At 37.1% G+C, this 18889-nt stretch overlaps 1 protein-coding gene across 4 annotated transcripts; it reads left to right on the top strand.

Moving 5' to 3' along the window:
• The first annotated feature begins 4335 nt into the window (after positions 1-4335).
• Positions 4336-7724, top strand: LOC122030075 (protein NTM1-like 9). 4 transcript variants are annotated; one of them, XM_042589244.1, is made up of 7 exons: positions 4336-4809; positions 4917-5197; positions 5452-5790; positions 5873-6223; positions 6311-7003; positions 7113-7212; positions 7285-7724. In XM_042589244.1, exons 1-7 carry the CDS (start codon positions 4641-4643, stop codon positions 7506-7508), a joined length of 2157 nt encoding a protein of 718 aa, XP_042445178.1. In that variant the 5' UTR covers positions 4336-4640; the 3' UTR covers positions 7509-7724. The 4 variants fall into 4 exon arrangements, with proteins under 4 accessions (XP_042445178.1, XP_042445160.1, XP_042445184.1 ...); XM_042589226.1 differs by having other exon boundaries at positions 7279-7724; XM_042589250.1 differs by having other exon boundaries at positions 4337-4809; positions 7116-7212.
• Positions 7725-18889: the final 11165 nt, after the last annotated feature.

Here is an 18889-nt window from a genome sequence, read left to right as displayed (position 1 = left end):
CAGGTCCGCAGACCCAACTGGACTTTGGCCGATTGTCAGGTCCCGCAGACTCAACCGGACTTTTCGCCAAATATCGGGCCCCACAGACCTATCTAGACTTCCCACAAGCTATCGAGTCTCATGGACCTAGCTGGATTTCAGTCTGGTGTCAGGTCCTTTAGACTAGTCAACTCCTGCACACTTGGTAGAAAGGTTAGACAAATAACACATTTAACTTTAACCTATTTGTCATACATCAAAACCAGATTATTAGTACAACGTGCACCAATAGTATCAATATGAGTTATTTTGGTCATTGTGACACAATATGACTTGGAATTATATCAAATGGATGTAAAAATCGTTTTCCTTAATGGTGAGTTTGATGAGGAAATCTATATGGTTCAACCAAAATGTTTCATTGTTGAAGGCCAAGAGGAGAAAATATGTAGACTTAAAAAGTCTATATATGGGCTAAAGTAAGTGTCAAGACAACCAGAATATGAGATGATCAATGAGGATCATTGCATTTTCTTGAAAAGAGACTTTTGGGTAGGGGTGTAATCGAGCCGAGCCGAGCTGAACTCTTGAATGTTTGAGCTTGACTCGTTTATAATCGAGCCGAACTCGAGCTTTATTTAACGAATATATTCATGGTTCACGAGCTTATTCGAGCTTTTATCGAGCCTAAACGAGCTTAATAAATATAAATCATAAATTTAAATATTCATTAAAAATTAAATTATATATTTAGAGAAAAATATAATAATATTATTAAAATTTATAATTTTATTCTAACAAATAAATTTAATATATTTGTCTATATTTTTCATAAGTAGAGTGTAAAATCTATAAATTCAATATCAAAACTATTATTTTTTTTATTTAAAAGTTGCTTAATGAGCTTAACGAACGTGTTCACGAGCTAACGAGCTGAATATTACGAAGTTTGTGCTTGGTTTGTTTATCTTAACGAACTTCATTAAACGAGCTCAAACGAGCTTTTATCGAATCGAGCTTCGAATAGCTCGCGAGCGGCTTGGTTCATTTACACCCCTACTTTTGGGCATGTCACGAGAGTCTTATATTAATAAGATGTTATATCATTTCAGTATGTCTAATTGCAACATAGAACATACACCTATTGTAAAAGGTACTATTTTGAGCAAGAGTATGTGTCCCAAAACGCTAGAGGAAATAGCTGAGATAAATAAAAAAAAAATATGCCAGTGCTATTGGTAGTTTGATGTACACTATGTTATGTACACATCCCGATATCAGATATATTGTTCGCTTAGTTAGTCGCTTCCAGCCAAACACAGGACTCAGACATTGGAAGGTGGTAAAAAGGATATTTAAATATCTAAAGGCGACAATAGATTATTGTCTCTGTTTCCAAGGATTAAATATGAGTTTGAAAGATTATTCAGATGCAGATTGGGCTAGGAACCTAGATGATAGAAAATCCATATCAAGTTATGCATTCTTGCTGAATGGTGGCGCTATCTCATGGGACAACAAGAAATAAGCTTGTGTAGCTTTGTTAATTATGGAAACTGAATATGTGACATGTTCAGCTGCTGTGTAAGAAGTAGTCTAGTTGCGAAGGTTCCTGAAGCATCTGAAAATTGTTGAGGACAGTGGGAGTCCAGTAACTGTCTACTGTAATAGTCAAGCTACAATAACTTTTTCCAAAGATCACAAATATCACATCAAAGATAAATATATAGTTATAAAATATAACTTTGTGAGGGATATTGTGGTGAAAAAAAGGGAATTCTTGAGTATGTCCCTACATGTGCTATGCTTGCAGATTCTTTTACTAAGCCAATGACTAAAAAGTCATTTAAAGACCATGTAAAGTCTTTGGAACTTCATAGAATGTAACAATATTGTAATAATAATCAGATATTATGATTTGATTGTGTGATTTACCATAATTTATTCAATGTATATGATTTTGTTACATTCATATAAGATCTCGGTGAACATGTTGACAGGTTGAAATTAGTCCACTCACATGGACAATCATCTCTATTTGTTAAGTACAAATAGAGGTAAGATCGTTACTTATGGAATAACTTACATAACTGTGATTAGAGACAAATCCATAAATTAAGGTCGCCTTGATAATTGTGTCAAGATGATATCATTTATATTGAATAATAATCGAAGTAAATGAACCCATCATTTACTAAACTTATTAAAGGCCAGATTGGAATTCATATATTGAATTCATGATTAGACATTAGGTATATCTAGATCAAAATCTATATGATGTTAAATTTGAGAAAAACATGAGCTCTTTTTAGTAAAGAGAATAACATCGTAGCATGTGATTTATACCACATGTGCTATTACGATAATAAAGGTAGTAGGAGAATGGATCCTTATTTCTCTACTATGTGAGACCTTTGAGATTACAAGTTAATATCGGTTTTTGCCCTTAGTGATTATTTATCTGTTTACTTGAAGTTTTAATCCGTGTATGCTACTTTAGCATGTATCCTATGAGTATGGATGATCTAGTCTATATAGCATAACTAGGAAAGCGATTGATTAAAATGAATAGATTTTAGCTAAAAAAGAAGATTAAATAAATTTACATCTTTTGATGTTATTTATTGGTCGACCTATTTCTATTATATATAGAAATAATTACAAATATTGAATATGAAGCATGCTCTTGACATAATAGTCATGATAAGGGATTAGAGATGTTTATATTAATGTAAATGAAAATTATTTAATCTTGATAAATAGCAAGACATGAATATCTCTAAGATAATAGTCGTGTGCCACAGAGAGATTAGATGTTTCCTGGATAACGGATATGTATCGCCAGGAAAGAAGCTATGTGTCCTAATGAGTGTCTCTAATTCATTTGGAAGAACAACTAAGTAAAGTATAACAATTTTGTTAGCATTGATCGCTCTGAGAGCGACTATGTAAGGTGCAACAATCTTCTTAGCAATTATCGCTCAGTTTGCTTGCTATCGTACGAATCATTTTCTCTAAGTATGGATTAAATGTTCTGATATGGTTTTTGTGACTAAACTCTTATATAGTCTATGTGACTTATTTAGTCTTTGTGACTAACTAGTCTTAGTGATTTATCTTGAACGAGTGAGAGATGTAGGAAATTAGAACGTGGGCATGCCCACGTTGCCCACTTTCATTTGGAAAAAAGTCTCTTTTACCCTTGGGACAATTTCCATTATAAAGGGTGCGTCCAAGAATAGTTCATGTGGAAGAGAGGGGTTGTAAATATGAGATTCATTTTCACGTAGAAGAACATTTGAGACTACGAGATTTGGTTTGTGGAATTATAGAGAATTTTCTGATTTTATGATCACTCTTCCAATAATAAGAGGCATCTTCCTCTAGCCAATATTTTCTCTTCTCCGAATTTTATTGTAATGAGATATGATTTATTATTTCATACCATAAATGTCTGTTATAATTCTATCACTGGATTCATTCATCACACCTCAGTCATGATTTGATTAATATGATTAAAATCTACAAGTGATAGTACAACATTGAAAAAAAATATAAACAATTGAAATACCATGGTCGTGAGTGGTAGAGGATTCACAAATAATATGAGAACTATGGATAATAATTTTTAGTGCATAAGTTGTAGAATTGAGTGTGTGCCTTGAATTTATTCGGTAGAGGAATCCTTGAGAAAATCACAAGATTAGTCGACAAAGAACCCTCTAATATATATGTGAGTAAATTTTATTGGTCAGAATTTAGTCAATTAGAATTTTTTTATCGTCCAATCATAATATATACATGTATATGTATATATTTAATATATACATATGATATTATTAAAATATTTTGTACATACATACATGTATAAATTTTAATTAACTAGATTTTGATTATTTAATATTATATATATATATATATATATATATATATATATATATATATAATTCATCCTTAAACCACGCCGAGACACACCTGATTATTAACACGGGCACACCCGTAAATTACCCACTCTATGTATAGTTGCTAAGGATGGGTCCCAGAATTAGCAGATCTTTGATTCGGACCAGATACTTGGGTCATCCCAGTTCCTAAAGACAATCCACCAAGCCCATTTACCGTAAATTAACGATCGAACGGTGGAACAGATTACGTATCGATGTTACCATCCTCAGTCTGCTAGGCTTCCGATGTGCGCTCACCCCCACGCGTCGATATTCTATTGGGTTCCCGTCTGACAAACGCGGTCGGCGTCTCTACTTTGCTATTGAAATTACCAAAATGCCAATGAGCTTTCCTCTAATCAAGGGGCACTACTGTGCGTTAGTAGCTCCACTACAACAAGGCTGTTGTCGAAGTCGAGGAGCCTGCCTCCTTTAAAAGGTTAATATCCGGCTTCTCCGCGACGCGTCATAAAGCCAAAGGTAAAGCTCCTTCGTCCGCCTTCGCTTCCTTGGAAAAGAAGAAAGGGGCTCCCATCTTCTTCCCAAAGCCCAAACCCTAGAGCAATCACGGAGGCTGAAGATGCAATTTGTTTAGTGCTCTTTCGATCCCTCGGTTTCGTGTTCTTGTTCGGCAGATTTGAGTATCAAAAAGCTCTTTAGTTCGTTTTGGAATATCGGTACGCTTTAGCTGGTAGCAGCAGGAGAGGAGATCCAGCGATGCCGGCGATTGCGCTGCAGTCTTTGCCCCTGGGGTTTCGGTTCCAACCTAAGGACGAGGAGCTCGTCAACCACTACCTCAAGAACAAGATCACCGGCCGGATCAAATCCGAAGTGGAAGTCATCCCGGAGATTGATGTCTGCAAGTGCGAACCGTGGGAGCTTCCTGGTACTTTGGTTTCTGTAGTTTTGGTCTCTGGTAAATTATTTATTTGATAAAAGTGTGATTTTTTTTTTTAAATTGGTTATTTTGTTCGATGTTGTTGGGTGGCGTAGCGAAATCCCTGATCAAGTCGGAGGATCCCGAATGGTTCTTCTTTGCGCCAAAGGATCGGAAGTATCCGAGCGGTCACAGGTCCAATCGCGCAACCAAGCACGGCTACTGGAAGGCCACTGGAAGGGACCGGATGATACGGTCTTCTGGGGGGAAGGGTTTGGTTATCGGCATGAAAAAGACGCTGGTTTTCCATGAAGGACGAGCTCCAAAGGGTGTCCGGACTTACTGGATTATGCACGAGTACCGCACAACTGAGCCGGAATTTGAATCTGGTGATGAGGTTTGCACATATGTCTTCGTGTTCGATAATTTTCATTCTTGTTCTACTTCCTCCATTCCTGTTTAGATTGCAGAAAAGTATCCGAACTAGTTCCCGTTCTAATTTTAGCTATCCAACGAAAGTAAATCTGCGGCAACTTGATATTTCTTTCACTGACACCAAAATATATCAGTTTTTTTTGGAAGTTGGACTTCATATCTATTTACAATTGTTCTTATTTTCAGATATTGAGTGTGTGGTTTCGTTTTTAACAGGGCAGTTATGTCCTTTATCGCTTATTTAACAAAAAGTCTGAAGAGAAAAGTCCCAGCTCCAAGACTGATGACTTGGAGATCCATGATTTTTCTCCTGATGGAATGCAAAACGGTGTTGATGCTGTAGGGGAAATTGAAATTCAGTCAAACCATGAATCTCCAAAGTCTGTCTTGCAAGAAGAACCGATAGAGAGTCCTGGTTCTGCTAAAAAGCAGCTCGACGGTATTGAGATGTGGGTTGCTGATAAAGGTCAGTGTTCAACTAGAGCCCCTGTAAACCCAGAGACAGATTGCTGTAATATGGCTTTGCTCAATGAAGAGACTAAATTGGGAGAAACGGTGAGGATGAACTGTCTAATACAAGAATTTTTCTTTTTATTTGTTTTACCTTCTTTATTTTCATGTAAGCACAAAATTGCAGGCTGACCCTCTGCAAGATTTTTTATTCCAACTTTGTGATGGTGTGGATGAACGAGTAGGCCATGGTTTTTCCAATATCAGTTCTCCAATGCTGCAAATCCCAGACAATCCTTCGAGCAGTGCCATGAACCAGGAATCCCATATGGGATCCAATCCATTTGATGATGATGACTATCTGAATGCATTATTGAACTCAATGCTTGATTCAGATGATTGTTCTTCTGGTGCATGTAGCTTTCCAAAAGAATCGCCTGCTGAGAGTTTAGTCAAACAGGCACCCCCCTGGGATTCTGCATCATGCAAGGATAGTGGATCAAACAGTGAAATAGAGATTGAACCGTGTTTAACCCAGGTAACATTTGTCATAATTGAATCAATTACTTAAAATCAAATTATGCTTTGGTGTTCTCATTTCTTTTCCTTTTTAAATATAATTCAGGGTGCTACTTCTCAGTGGCTTCATGAGTCATCTCTTGGGTCGAGTGATTTGATGCAGATGGATGGTTCTTCTCTATATCCTGAATCGGCAACTCAGTTAATCACCGTATATGAAAATGCTAGTCTATTTCCTTACGGCATTACTGGGCCAGACGGATATTCAGTTGATGCTGGTGCAGAATCTATGGACGAATTGTTCAACAGTATTGAGGAATTTAATAACCAGAGCAAAATATCTGATACCATGGAAGAAGATTTCGAGATGCCTGGAATCAAGATCAGGAGTCCTCAGTCAAATAATCATGAACCACCCTCGAGCAATTCATTATCGAAGCAGGGCATAGCAATAAGAAGGATCTGTTTGCAAGGTTACATCAGGGTACCGTCTACTGGTGCTGATGCTGATACTGAAAGTAACCACATGGTTGACGATGAAGACAAGAATTCAATTCCAAAAGCATCACAGACTTTGTCTGACAGCACCGAAGAATCTTCTTCTGATAAGAGTATAACTGATAAACTTAATGAGAGCATGGAGATTGGAATCAAGATAAGAGATCGAGAAGTGCAACATTCTCCAAATGCACTTTCCCCACAGGATAAGCATTCGAGTAACAAGAGTCTGCTGCAATCAACTTCTGATAGTGAATCACAAGTTGGAGATAACGATACCGAGGAAGTGGAAAATATTGAGGCGAGAAATATCTTTTTGCTTATTATGCACTTGGCTTATTCTCGATTCTTCTCAGTATTTATATTAACTGATGGTGTTTTTTCTTTTCTTTTCTTTTCTTTTCTATCAGCAGCAGCATGCTGGAGATTCTTTGGGTGACAAGATTTCTGAAGGCAAGGAGAATACTTTGCCGACTTCTCCCAATAAGCTCGAGGAGTTTTCTATTCATGGTAAACAATTAGCCGTCATCTTGTTAGGTTCGTCTAATCGGTACACCCACTAACTACAGCTTTTAGATGCAGATGAAACAACTAGTTCTTCAAGTAACCACCAAAACCCTGAATCTATGATGAGGCTAAGGAAGAAATCAGCAGATGGCTGTGATAAGTCAGTCAAGCAGTCTTCAAATTCGATGGGATTGATGAATCATTCAGTTGTTGCTCATATGATCCATCTGGTTCTCTCACTGATGGTTTTGCTATTTGTTTGTGGGATTTATCGGTTAGCGATCTCAACTGTCGAGTAGTTATGTGGTAGATTCTAGCTGTGTCTAAGAGTTATGTGGTAGATTCTATGCTAATTTTTTCGGTTTCATGGCGATGTTAAAGGTTTAGAAGTTCTGTTGTCAAGCTTGTGTATTTTTTTCTTTTGGCTTTTTTGGATAGCTGACTCTTATTTAGCATCTAAATTTGTATCTATGAGTTATTTTGGTTTCTAGTTTATAAAATTATTTTTGGATGTGCCCCACTATTTTCTTTAAATCAGTACAACAATAATTAAGTATTTTCTCACTAGGTGGGGTCGGCTGTATAAATCCTTTTACGTCATTGAGCTCTATCTCTTATTATATCATCATCTATATTTAAATAAATTTTATCTTGTTTTATTGTTGCTAACCAAGTCTTTTTTGGTCTTCCTCTTCCTTGTTTGATATGTATGTTTATCATTGTTTCACATCGCTTAACTGGAGCATTTATTGGTCGTCTAAGTACATGTTCGTACCATCTTAAATGTGTCTCTCGGAGTTTGTCCTTAATAGATGCAACTCCGACTTTTTCTCTAATATTCTCATTCTTTATTTTATCCATCTTCGTATGTCCACACATCCACCTTAACATCCTCATCTCTGCAACTCTCATTTTATGCTCATGTGCTCGAGTCATAGTCCAACATTCAGCTTCATATAACATAACAGGTCTAACAGCGGTTTTATAAAACTTACCTTTAAATTTAAGAGGTACTTTACGATCACATAAAACACTCGACGCTCTCCTCCATTTTACTCATCTTGCTTGTATTCTATGTAAGACATTTCTCTCAATCCCTCCATCATTTTGTAAAAATGATCCTAAATATTTAAATCTCTCGGTTCCGGGTAACTCGTCCTTTCCTATTTTAATAATTGTTTCATTACTTCTAATATTACTAAATTTAAATTTCATATATTCTGTCTTTAATCTACTAAGCTTAAAACATTTCCCTTCTAGTGTTTCTCTCTAAGATTCTAGCTTAGCATTTATTCTTTCACGTGTCTCATCTATCAAAATAATATCATCTGCAAACAACATGCACCACGGTACTGTGTCTTGAATGTGCATAGTGAGTTCATCCATAATTAGTGTAAAAAGATAGGGACTTAGGGTTGATCCCTGATGTAACCCCATCTTTATTAGAAATGCTTCAGTTACTCCGCCTGAAGTCTTTACTCTGGTCGTTACATCCTCATACATATCCTTAATTAGTTCAATATATGTTACACTAACATCTCTCTTTTTTAAAATTCTTCATATAATTTCTCTTGGGACTCTATCATAAGCTTTTTCTAAGTCAATGAATACCATGTGTAGATCTTGTTTTTGCTCCTGATATTTTTCAATTAATTGTCTAAGGAGATGTATAACTTCTATTGTCGACCTTCCAAGCATGAACCCAAATTGATTTTCTGTCACTGTGGTCTCCTTCCTTAATCTTTTTTCTATTACTTTTTCCCAAAGTTTCATAGTATGACTCATTAGTTTAATAACCCTATAGTTTGTACAATTTTGTATGTCTCATTTGCTCTTATATAAGGGAACTAGAGTACTTATCCTCCATTGATTAGGCATTCTTTTCGTTTTCAATATCATGTTAAATAATTTTGTAAGTCATTCAATACCTTGTTTCCCTAAGCACTTCCATACCTCTATCGGAATATCATCTAGTTCAACGACTTTTCCATTGTGCATCTCATTTAAAGTTTGTTTTACTTCTGAAGTTTGAATTCTACGATAAAAATTAAAATTTCTATGCTCATTTGATCTAATTAAATTACCTAAGTTAAGTTGGTCACCTAAATCTTCATTAAAAAGTTGATGAAAATACCTTTTCCACCGCTCTTTTATTTCTCCATCATTTACTAATACCCTATTACATTCATCTTTAATACATTTTATTTGGCTAAGATCTTTTGTTTTCTTTTCTCTCACTTTAGCTATTCTATAAATATATCTTTCCCCTTCTTTTGTATCCAATTTTTGATATAACCGTTCAAAAGTTTCATTTTTTGCTTCACTCACTACTTTCTTAGCTTCTTTCTTGGCTATTGTATATTTTTTTAAGTTTTTCTCGTTTTTACAAATATATAATTCCTTATAAGCTATTCGTTTTTCCTTCACTTTCTCTTGTACTTTCTCATTCCACCACCAAGATTCTTTACTTAGTGGTGCATGTCCCTTTGACTCATCGAGTACACTCTTAGTTACTATTTTCAACTTTGATATCATCTTATCCCATGTTATATTAGAGTCATCGTATATTTCACCTAATGCTTGTACTTCTACCTTTTTCTTAAATATATTTTGTTTCCCATCCTTTAACTTCTACCACTTAATTCTAGGAATTACATATATTTTCTTTCTATTGATACTATGTTTGAGGCGTATATCCAACACTACTACCCTATGTTGGGTAGTTAAGTTTTCTCCTGAGATGACTTTACAATTTAAGTTTTTTTTTAAATCAGTACATAAAATAAAATAGAATATAAATAAAAATGACAATTTCATATATCTCAATTAATTATGTGTTTTTATAATTTCATTATTATTATTTTATCGGGCACTTTATAAAGCATAAAAATAGGATATACTTTATAGTTTTATTGTTATTGGGCAATCCACAATACTTTTATAATATCATGGATTATCTTTTTTTTTTTATTTCAAATGTCTAGAGGAATATATATATATATATATATATATATATATATATATATATATATATATATATATATATATATATATATATATATATAATTGATGGAAATTTTTTATGGGTTAATTATTCGGTTTGTTAGGCTCTCTAAATAGAAATCTTACATCTAAGATCCAATTTTCTACTAACTGTGAAGATTTCTCCAGTGAAATGATAAGTTTAAAAATGTTAATGGTTTGAATGCATCTTTGTGAGTGTTTCACGATTTATTTTTATGTTCTATGAAAAAATTTTATGAAGCCTAATTGATCAGTTCGAAGAATTGAATAAAAATTAAAATTATTTGAGAGGATAAAATAAAAATTATAAAAAAAATTTATAGGATGGAGTTTTTCAAATTTTATTTTTCAAAATAGTGTGTTTTGTTTACTTAATGGGTTTATGAATTATATGTGAATATTATCAAATTTCTTCCAATCCCACTCATGATTAGGCTTGGCAATAACGATGACCCCGCGCCAGCCCTACAAGGTCACCTTGCTCGATCTCAACTCTCAAGCGATGGTTGCACGAGGTGACCTAGTGCAGTTGTGTTCGATGACCCATTGTGCGAGGTCTCGTTGCGCTCTAGGATCGACTATCCTGCGCTAATGAGGTCAACTCAAGTGGCCTCGCCTCGCACTGCCCCGAATGGCAGCCTTGCTCACAGGAGAACCCCTAGTAGCTATTTGATCTTAAATTGAATAGATTTTGTTATATTTCAATTCATAGTATACTCATTTTTTATATTTCATTCCTAAATTATATTGATCCGGTGGTAAAAGGAAGTCCAATCAAGGTTGGGTCAAAGTAAGGAAGATCGGCTGACGTAGAAGTCAAAATCAAGGAAAGTCCAGAGACGCTGTCCACAAAGCAGGTCAGGTTAGCTGAATGGAGTTATGGTCGTACGGACTGCACTCCTGGATGGGCGAGCAAGGCCGAGCGGACAACATAAAGTTATGAGATAAACAAACAATACATCCCCCAACCACTGTCCTTGTTGGGCGGGCAACATGTTTGGTCGGGCGAGGAGCCCTTCGGTACGGAAAAACTAAGTGAAGGGAGAATGCCTTGATTTAGCACAATCAAGCGGGGCATGTCCCGACCGAACGACCACAAGTCGACCTGCAGCGGGACCCACCTACATATCTCCTCTTATCCTTTTGGAGGTTTGTGCCATTGACAACGGAGCATGTTCCGCAGACGAATCGTACATTAGAAGCTTCTAGCATGTTACATCAGAGATTTGCATGCTTGTTTAAGGAAAGGTGTCAGAGACACTTTTGGACTTATTTTTTCCTAAGACGTTTGGGAAAACATGCGCTTGCTTTGAGATACATGTGCAGACACTACAATAACATTATAAAAGGAGGTTCCCATCTATAGGTGGAGATATGCGTAACTTTGTTATTTTATATGCTCTTTGTTATCACATTCTGATTACTCTCCATTTTGTCAAAAACTGACTTGAGCGTCGGAGGGTCAACACCGAGAATCCCTCCCCAACCCAACACAACACCCCTTGTGTTTGTAGGGTCACGTGGAGTCTTCACTTCGTCCACCTTCAAGCCACATTGGTGTCGACCTTTTTGCATGTCACAAGGCGCTCCAAATTAATAAAGATTGGAACCCATTCAAGCTAAAGAAAATGCGTGTAGTACGAGTTCCAAGTCGTATTTTTCCAAGGATAACTAATATGTGTGTGCATTCTGGAATTGGTTCCAATCAAATTCTTACGTCAACAAGGTCAATTAAGTACATCATTTGACTTACAATTCAATTTATCTTCATCTAATTCATTCAAGATCAGAATTAAAGATAATTCATCCTCATCAAAACATGATTAAACTTCTTTCAATTCAAGTTGTTAACAATTAAGCATCATTGGATCAAATAAATTAATAACCATCTCTCCAATTCACAATCACAATTTCCATCAATTTCTTAAGCTCAAATAACTAAACTTGGACAGAGATAACAAATCTCAAGCTCAAGTTCAACATTCCATTTTCAAGCATAATCACAATCACCACAAAATTCAACTATTAAACTCAAAAGCTCAATCAGTGACAACAAATCCATCGAATAGAACTAAGGTTTGCGAGTTAAATGAACAACACTCAACAATTTGTGACAAGCGAATTATCTATGTCAAAAACAGTAACTAGATTAATACCTAAGTCAGTAGCGAAGCATGGGGTTTGAATTGCAGAAATCTAAAGAAATCCAAGTTACGAACAAGAAATCAAGAATAGAATTGCAATTGAAATTCAAACAAAACAAGATAGCAAGGAATAGAATCAGATCTGATGATCTGAGCAAATTCATGGACAATTCAAAGACAACTAATGAAGAAAACTAAAACCCTAAACATCCCTCAATCCAAATCCCGTAGCAAAGACTCCTCACAATCTGCCGTGAAGCAGAAATGCTCTCGGAACCCCTATAAGCATTCAACAACAATCAAACAAGCTTCTAGCTATTTCCATAGGGCACTCACAGCTCACGGAAACCTCCGTTCAAGCTCCATCCATCTGGAAACCTCATCGGCCAAAGAAACAGAGCTCAGGTTCTGTTGAGTCGCAAATCAGATCGATTGGCCAAATCGACCCAGCTTTGCTGCGTAATGAAGATCGGAAAAGGTCCAGTAGCTCTCAGGAGACCTCCCTCTAAGCTCTGGGGGATGCGAAAATCGCCGATTGGGAGACCTCCACAATCGGAATCACGACAGGGAGCAGAACCTGAGTCGCGTCCGAGAAACCTCTCTCAACACTCTCTGATCACCGGAAGATGAACGCCGGCAGCTGATGATCGTCGTCGTCGAAGAAATCTAGCTCACGGATCTGGATCGAGGAATGGGAGCAACGGCGCCGCAAGGAAGAAGAAGGAGAAACACTGTAGCAAAATCGCGAACACGCCGAGCCCAGCTACTGTAGCTTCTCACGCAGGTTTTTAAACCTCCTCAGTTCAGATCCAACGGCTGAGATTCATTTGGGCTAGATCAACGGTGGAAAGTCATCCAAAATCTGATCTGAATGTACTGATGTTGATCTAGGGTCTGGATCTACTCTCCTGTAGGTCGGATCAATCAGATCATCACTGGATGGTCCAGATCAGCCCAGTCTTCAATGAACGGTCCAGATTAATCCGGCTGGATCAATGGCTGGATGAACTCAGATCTGGATCAAAACTTCTGGATCTTCATAAATGGCTCAGATCTGCTCCCCTTTAAGTTGGATCGGCCAGATCTTCAACGGATGGCTCAGATCTACTCAATCTTGGATAAACGGCCTATAATGCTCCGAGGCTTGATCTTCTTGTTTAGCCCTTGATTTGAGCCCAAATGCAGCCTGATCTGATCGGGTCCATGACCCTTTTGATGCCTACAAAATAATAAGCAAATATTAGCATCAAATACCATGAAAATAGACTATTTGTAATTAGGTCCAAAATTGATACAAAGTATAAAAATGTAGTGTAAATGTGGATTCTATATATGAAAACTACATCAAACCATGATTGTGTGAATGAGAATAGTATAGTAAAATCATGGTTATCACACATCCCCAGCTTGCTATCTTCTCTGCCTTCGGACAGGAACATATATGAAGGAAGATAAATCATAGAATCAACTTATATCCGACGTGACTATTGTTAGGACCCTTGGTGGTCGGCTAGAGAGGGGGTGAATAACCCCTGCAAAAAAACAAAACAAAAAGAATTTTTCTCGGACTTATAACTTAATTAATACACTTTTATAAACATAGAAATAATAATAAATTAAAAGGACGAGGCTCTACAGATTTATTTGGTTACAACCGGGAAAGTTGTTAATCTAAGGTAGATGAAAAAGTGTACTAAAAATCTACTCTAGGCGGAAAAGCCTCTTACATCATTCAAAACTGACAAAACAAAGGTAAACTCAGATAAACTCAAGCATAAGTGTTGTTGCTTTGTAATTTTTGTTCTTATTAGTTTCTGGGAGCAGAGCTGCTTATATAGCCCAGCTCGAGACGCCTGGAAAGATTCCAGACGCCTAGAATGAGATAAAATTTTATCCCTCATGCAACGTTCAAACGCCATGTCGAATTGGTTAAGAATTGGGTTTCGGGTGCCTTGAGTTTGGGCGCTCAGGACTAGTCCGAGCGCCCCCAGCCTGTAACGCCCGAAAATTCTCAAAAAGACTTTTAGAGATATTCTATTATTTTTCTGAAATTTTAGGATATTTTTATGGAATTTTTAGAGTAGTGGAAGTAGCAAAAATAAATAGGAACGTAAAATAGCCTAAGCGGGAATTGAACCCGAGATCTATGAGACCCTATGTCTTATAGACAACTCTAGTAACCAGGAGCCCCAGCAGGGGTGTGCTGAAAGAAGAGAGAAGCAATTATATTTAAGTTTAAGTTGGCCGAATAAACCACTTAATATAAATAGAAAAATTATTAAGTGGAGAATTGTTTTAACGCAACTTTCTCTCCTCAAACCCTCACACGCCGCCCCCTCTTCCTTCTCTTCTTCTCTCGGCGCACCAAGCCAAAGGGGCTAGGGTTCCGTCCCAAGGGCTATAGGATCACCTTCCGGCGACAACTCCGGCACGAGGACGCTCCTCTCCGCGAGAAGAGCATGTAAACGTAGGAGGATCGTAGAGAAGATCGTCCTTCCGGAAAACTTAGCGACCAGATCGTAAGGAAATCTAGCGCAGGATGTAAGAAACCCCTCACCTGCAGTATAAGTAGCTATTCGTATGTCTTTATGCATTAGTTTAGGCGTATGCAGATTTTCAGTACGTAGGGTGTGTCCTAGTGCACACCAAGTGGTTGGTAAAATGTTTAGCTCAGTAAAATGCTACAATAGGCATTTTAATAGCTCAGTAAATGCAGTAGAAACATTTAAGATATCATATTTAGCCTTGCTTCAACTTATATGGGACTACGGTCCAATGGGTGGGCTCCCATAGTCGCCTCTAGGTTCAGATAACCTAATAAGAGCAAGGTAAGGTATATTAGCTACAAACCAGTATTTTACTTTTTAGTGGCACTGTACTGGACTTCAGTGGTCCTTGGGCTGGGCTCCCATAGTCGTCCCTAGGTTTAGATAACCTAGTAACTCTACTAAATTCGGGACTTGCAACCCCGGGTCTAGTTAGGGATGCGCGCATAGCAAGTACAGTTGTCGAGCCCATCAGCAGCATGATTAGTATTTTCATCTATTTATGTTAAATAGTTTTTCAAAGCTTCACAATTTAGTTATGTGATTACAGTTCAGAATTTGTATCAGCTTGTCATTAGTTTGATTAGCTGTTGTATCAGTTTAGTTCTACCTTGTTGATACTAGAAGATATTGACATGATCAGTTTTGATTTTTATGTTTGGATGATAGTATGTCACGCCATGCTCTAACATGTCCAGTATATATTTCAAATAGCATGTTTTTAAAAACATAAATTACATTGTATGCATGTTTTGTGAGGTAGATGGTTTCTTACTAAGCTTCCAAGCTTACAGATACTTCTTTTCCTTATACTGCAGATAAGGGTAAAGGAAAGATGGATTAGTGGAGGCTGGACGACAATGCGATGAAGATGTGTGTGGAGGGGAACTTGGAATAAAGATCTTGGAGAAACTAGCAAATTTAAGAACTTAGCATTTCTTTATGTTGTTACTTTTCTGCACTCTTAGTTCTTTAAGTGTCTTAATTTATGAAAGTGATGCTTAGATTGTTAGTTGGCATGATATTGGACAGCTAGCCATGAGTAATGATATGTCTAGTAGCTTGGTTTTTACTTATAGAGTTGATATATGTGGTGTGAGCACGAAACAGTGCTGAAATCAGGCTTCTGATACGAAATCAGAAACCCCAATCGATCAGCCGATCGATTGGAGGCTCCTCAATCGATCAGCGAATCGATTGGGCAACTTGTTCTGCGAACAGTAAGCTCCTGAATCGATCAGCCGATCGATCCGGTAGCGTTCTGTCACGAACAGAGAGCTCTGGAATTGATCACTGGATCGATTGATTAAGTTGGATCGATCAACCGATCGATCCATAAATTCTTCCATGCACAGTAGCACGCTGAATCGATCAGTGGATCAATTCAATAGTTCCAATCGATTGAGTGATAAGCTCAATCGATCGGGAAGCTGGATCTTGACTAGAAACCTTTGGTGGTAGCTCTTTGACCATGGGGGATGAAAGATATGTCCTGTATACCTTCAATCTCATCCCTTAGCGCACGTAGAACAAAGAAATTGCATTAGCATAAAGAAATCTTAAATTAGATCAGTTTTCCGCATATTAAGAATAGTTTAGCAACAGCATAATGTAACCCTCGGCCTTACAGCTTAGCCGGTAGAAGGCGGGGTGTTACACAGCCCGAGCGCCCGGGACTAGTCCGAGCGCCCCCAGTCCGGGCGCCCCGACCAGGTCCGTGTACCTCGGTCTGGTCCAGGCGCCCCGAGGCCAAAAATCAGCTTTTGCTGATTTTTTGTCTCGGTCTCCTGCTCCGATTCTGCTTGTATCGGTCCGGGTCTTCTGCTCGCTTGGGTGATTTCAACCATCCGGAATATGACTCATCCGAACCACACTTCCGGCCTTCTCAAGCAAACTTCTACTCCGACTTCTCGTCCCTCGGAATCACTACTTGCTTTCTTCTCGTTCGCCAGCGCACTCTTCCTTAGCTTTCCGTTCCTTGGACAACTGCGTCTTTTGCTCCTCGAGCAATCTTCCGCTCCGGCTTCTCGTCCCTCGGAAATACCGCACGCTCCCTTCTCGTCCGCCGATGTACTCTTTCGCAACTCCTTGTCCCTCAGACGCACCGAACCCGTCGGCTCTCTCCCGCGTCGTCCTTCTCGCTAGCTACTCTTACGCTCGACTTCCTGTGCTCCTAAGTTCCTGCACACTTAGACACAGGGTTAAACATAATAAGACCTAACTTAAACTTGTTTCATCATATCAAAATTACCTTCGGGTACCAACAATCTCTCTCTTTTTGATGTGAGCAACCCAAGTTAAGTTAGGGTAAGCCAACATAAAGTAAAAGCCATAAATTTTACAATTAAGTGAAAAAACTAAAAAAAAAAAATGTAAGCTACCTCCCCCTAGACTTAATTTTCTCTTCTCCCCCTTTGATCACATAAAAAAATGAGGTACCAAAAAAATTTAAGAGTAACTTTTCAAAAATAAGAAAGTTAAGAAAACTTTTATTTTTTAACAATTTTGAAAAACTTATCAAGTTTTTGAAAACTTTGAAAATAATTTTGATATCACTTAAAAAAATTTGCAACGTAAATAATTTTAGAAACTTTGAGTTTTGCAAAAAAATTTCTAAGTAAAAAAATGTTTAGGTAACTATTTAAAGCATTAATTACAATTAAATACTTTATCAGTTAGTCAATTAAATATTTTATTTCATTAATTAGCTTTCAGGTTATAGCGAGGCACTAGGTCTTCTTGGTTATTAGAGCAACAACCACTTTCTAGACAAAGCCTCTTGAGGAAATCAAACATTTAATCTACTCTTTGAAAACCCTAACTTTAAAGTTTTAATCCAAGAATGATTTTGGAACCCAATATAAGTTCCTTCCAACTAAGTTGATTAAAAATCTTTTAGGAATATATTTCTGAAAATTTTTTTTAATTTGTCCCTTGTGGTAATTAAGGTACCAATTTAGGCCATTAAATTTTTTAATACTTGTATTATATGAGCATGTATGATTTTTCAAGTTCTTTATTTCTTTTTGTAAATTATCATTTTCTAATTTTATTTTTGTCAAATTCTTCTAATGGACAAGATTTGGCTAGAATTAATTTTAACTCTTGGTTTTCTTTTTCTAGCTTACAGCAAACCTTTGACAACAATTTAACAAACTTGAATAATTTATCGGGAGGCAGAGATCGTACCTAACTTACCTTATCGATCCTGTTATCCGTAGCTTCCCCTGAACTAATGCTTTCTTCTGATGTCGCTCCTCCATCATCGATGCTCATTTCAAATGAGCTTGCTTCATTTTCGTCTTCTTGATGACTTGCCACTAACGTAAGTCCAACGATGGTTTCAATTTCCGATTCGGATGATGTTTCATCTCACGTTGCCTTTAGCGTTTTGTACTTGTTAGATTGGACATGCTTCTTGATTTTGCCCTTGTCCTTATTCTTCAACTTAGGGCAGTTGTCTTTAACGTTCCATTCTTCATTACAGTGGTAGCATTTGATTTTTCTTTTCTTTCTACCCTGCAGATGGTTAGTTTTTCTAGATTTAAATAATTTTTTAAATCATCTTACCATCATTGTTGTTTCGTCATCATCGTCGAGAGAGTATTCTGAATCTAGTTCATTCATCTTCGCTTTGAGGCCAATATTGTGCTTCGGCTCCTTCGAATCTGTAGATCTCATTTCATGTACTTCAAATGTTGAAAACATTTATTATTCTAAGGTGATAGATTCTAAATCTTTAGATATATAGTAAGCATCTACTAATGATACTCACTCGGTAGTTCTAGGAAATACATTAAGCATGTACCTTAGCGAATCTCGGTTGCTTATCTTTTCTCTGAGATTTGTGAGTCCGGTGATTAGTTCTTTCATTCTCGAGTGAAGATGTGCAACAGTTTCTTCTGCTTCCAATTTTATGTTACTCAGTTGGTTCCTTAGTAGATCTCGTCTCGCGAGCTTGGCTTT

The sequence above is a fragment of the Zingiber officinale genome, chromosome 1A (genome assembly GCF_018446385.1).
Source record: "Zingiber officinale cultivar Zhangliang chromosome 1A, Zo_v1.1, whole genome shotgun sequence".
Classification (NCBI taxonomy): domain Eukaryota; kingdom Viridiplantae; phylum Streptophyta; class Magnoliopsida; order Zingiberales; family Zingiberaceae; genus Zingiber; species Zingiber officinale.
Note: the sequence above shows the minus strand (reverse complement) of the source record. Positions and strands in the feature narration are given on the sequence as shown.

What these genes read in the sequence shown, in the direction of transcription:
- LOC122030075 (XM_042589226.1), top strand. Translation starts at nt 4,641, where the DNA reads ATGCCGGCGATTGCGCTGCAGTCTTTGCCCCTGGGGTTTCGGTTCCAA. An exon ending in AATTTGAATCTGGTGATGAG is followed by an intron (nt 5,198 to 5,451) that starts GTTTGCACATAT and finishes CGTTTTTAACAG; the next exon opens with GGCAGTTATGTCCTTTATCG. An exon ending in CGAGGAGTTTTCTATTCATG is followed by an intron (nt 7,213 to 7,278) that starts GTAAACAATTAG and finishes TACAGCTTTTAG; the next exon opens with ATGCAGATGAAACAACTAGT.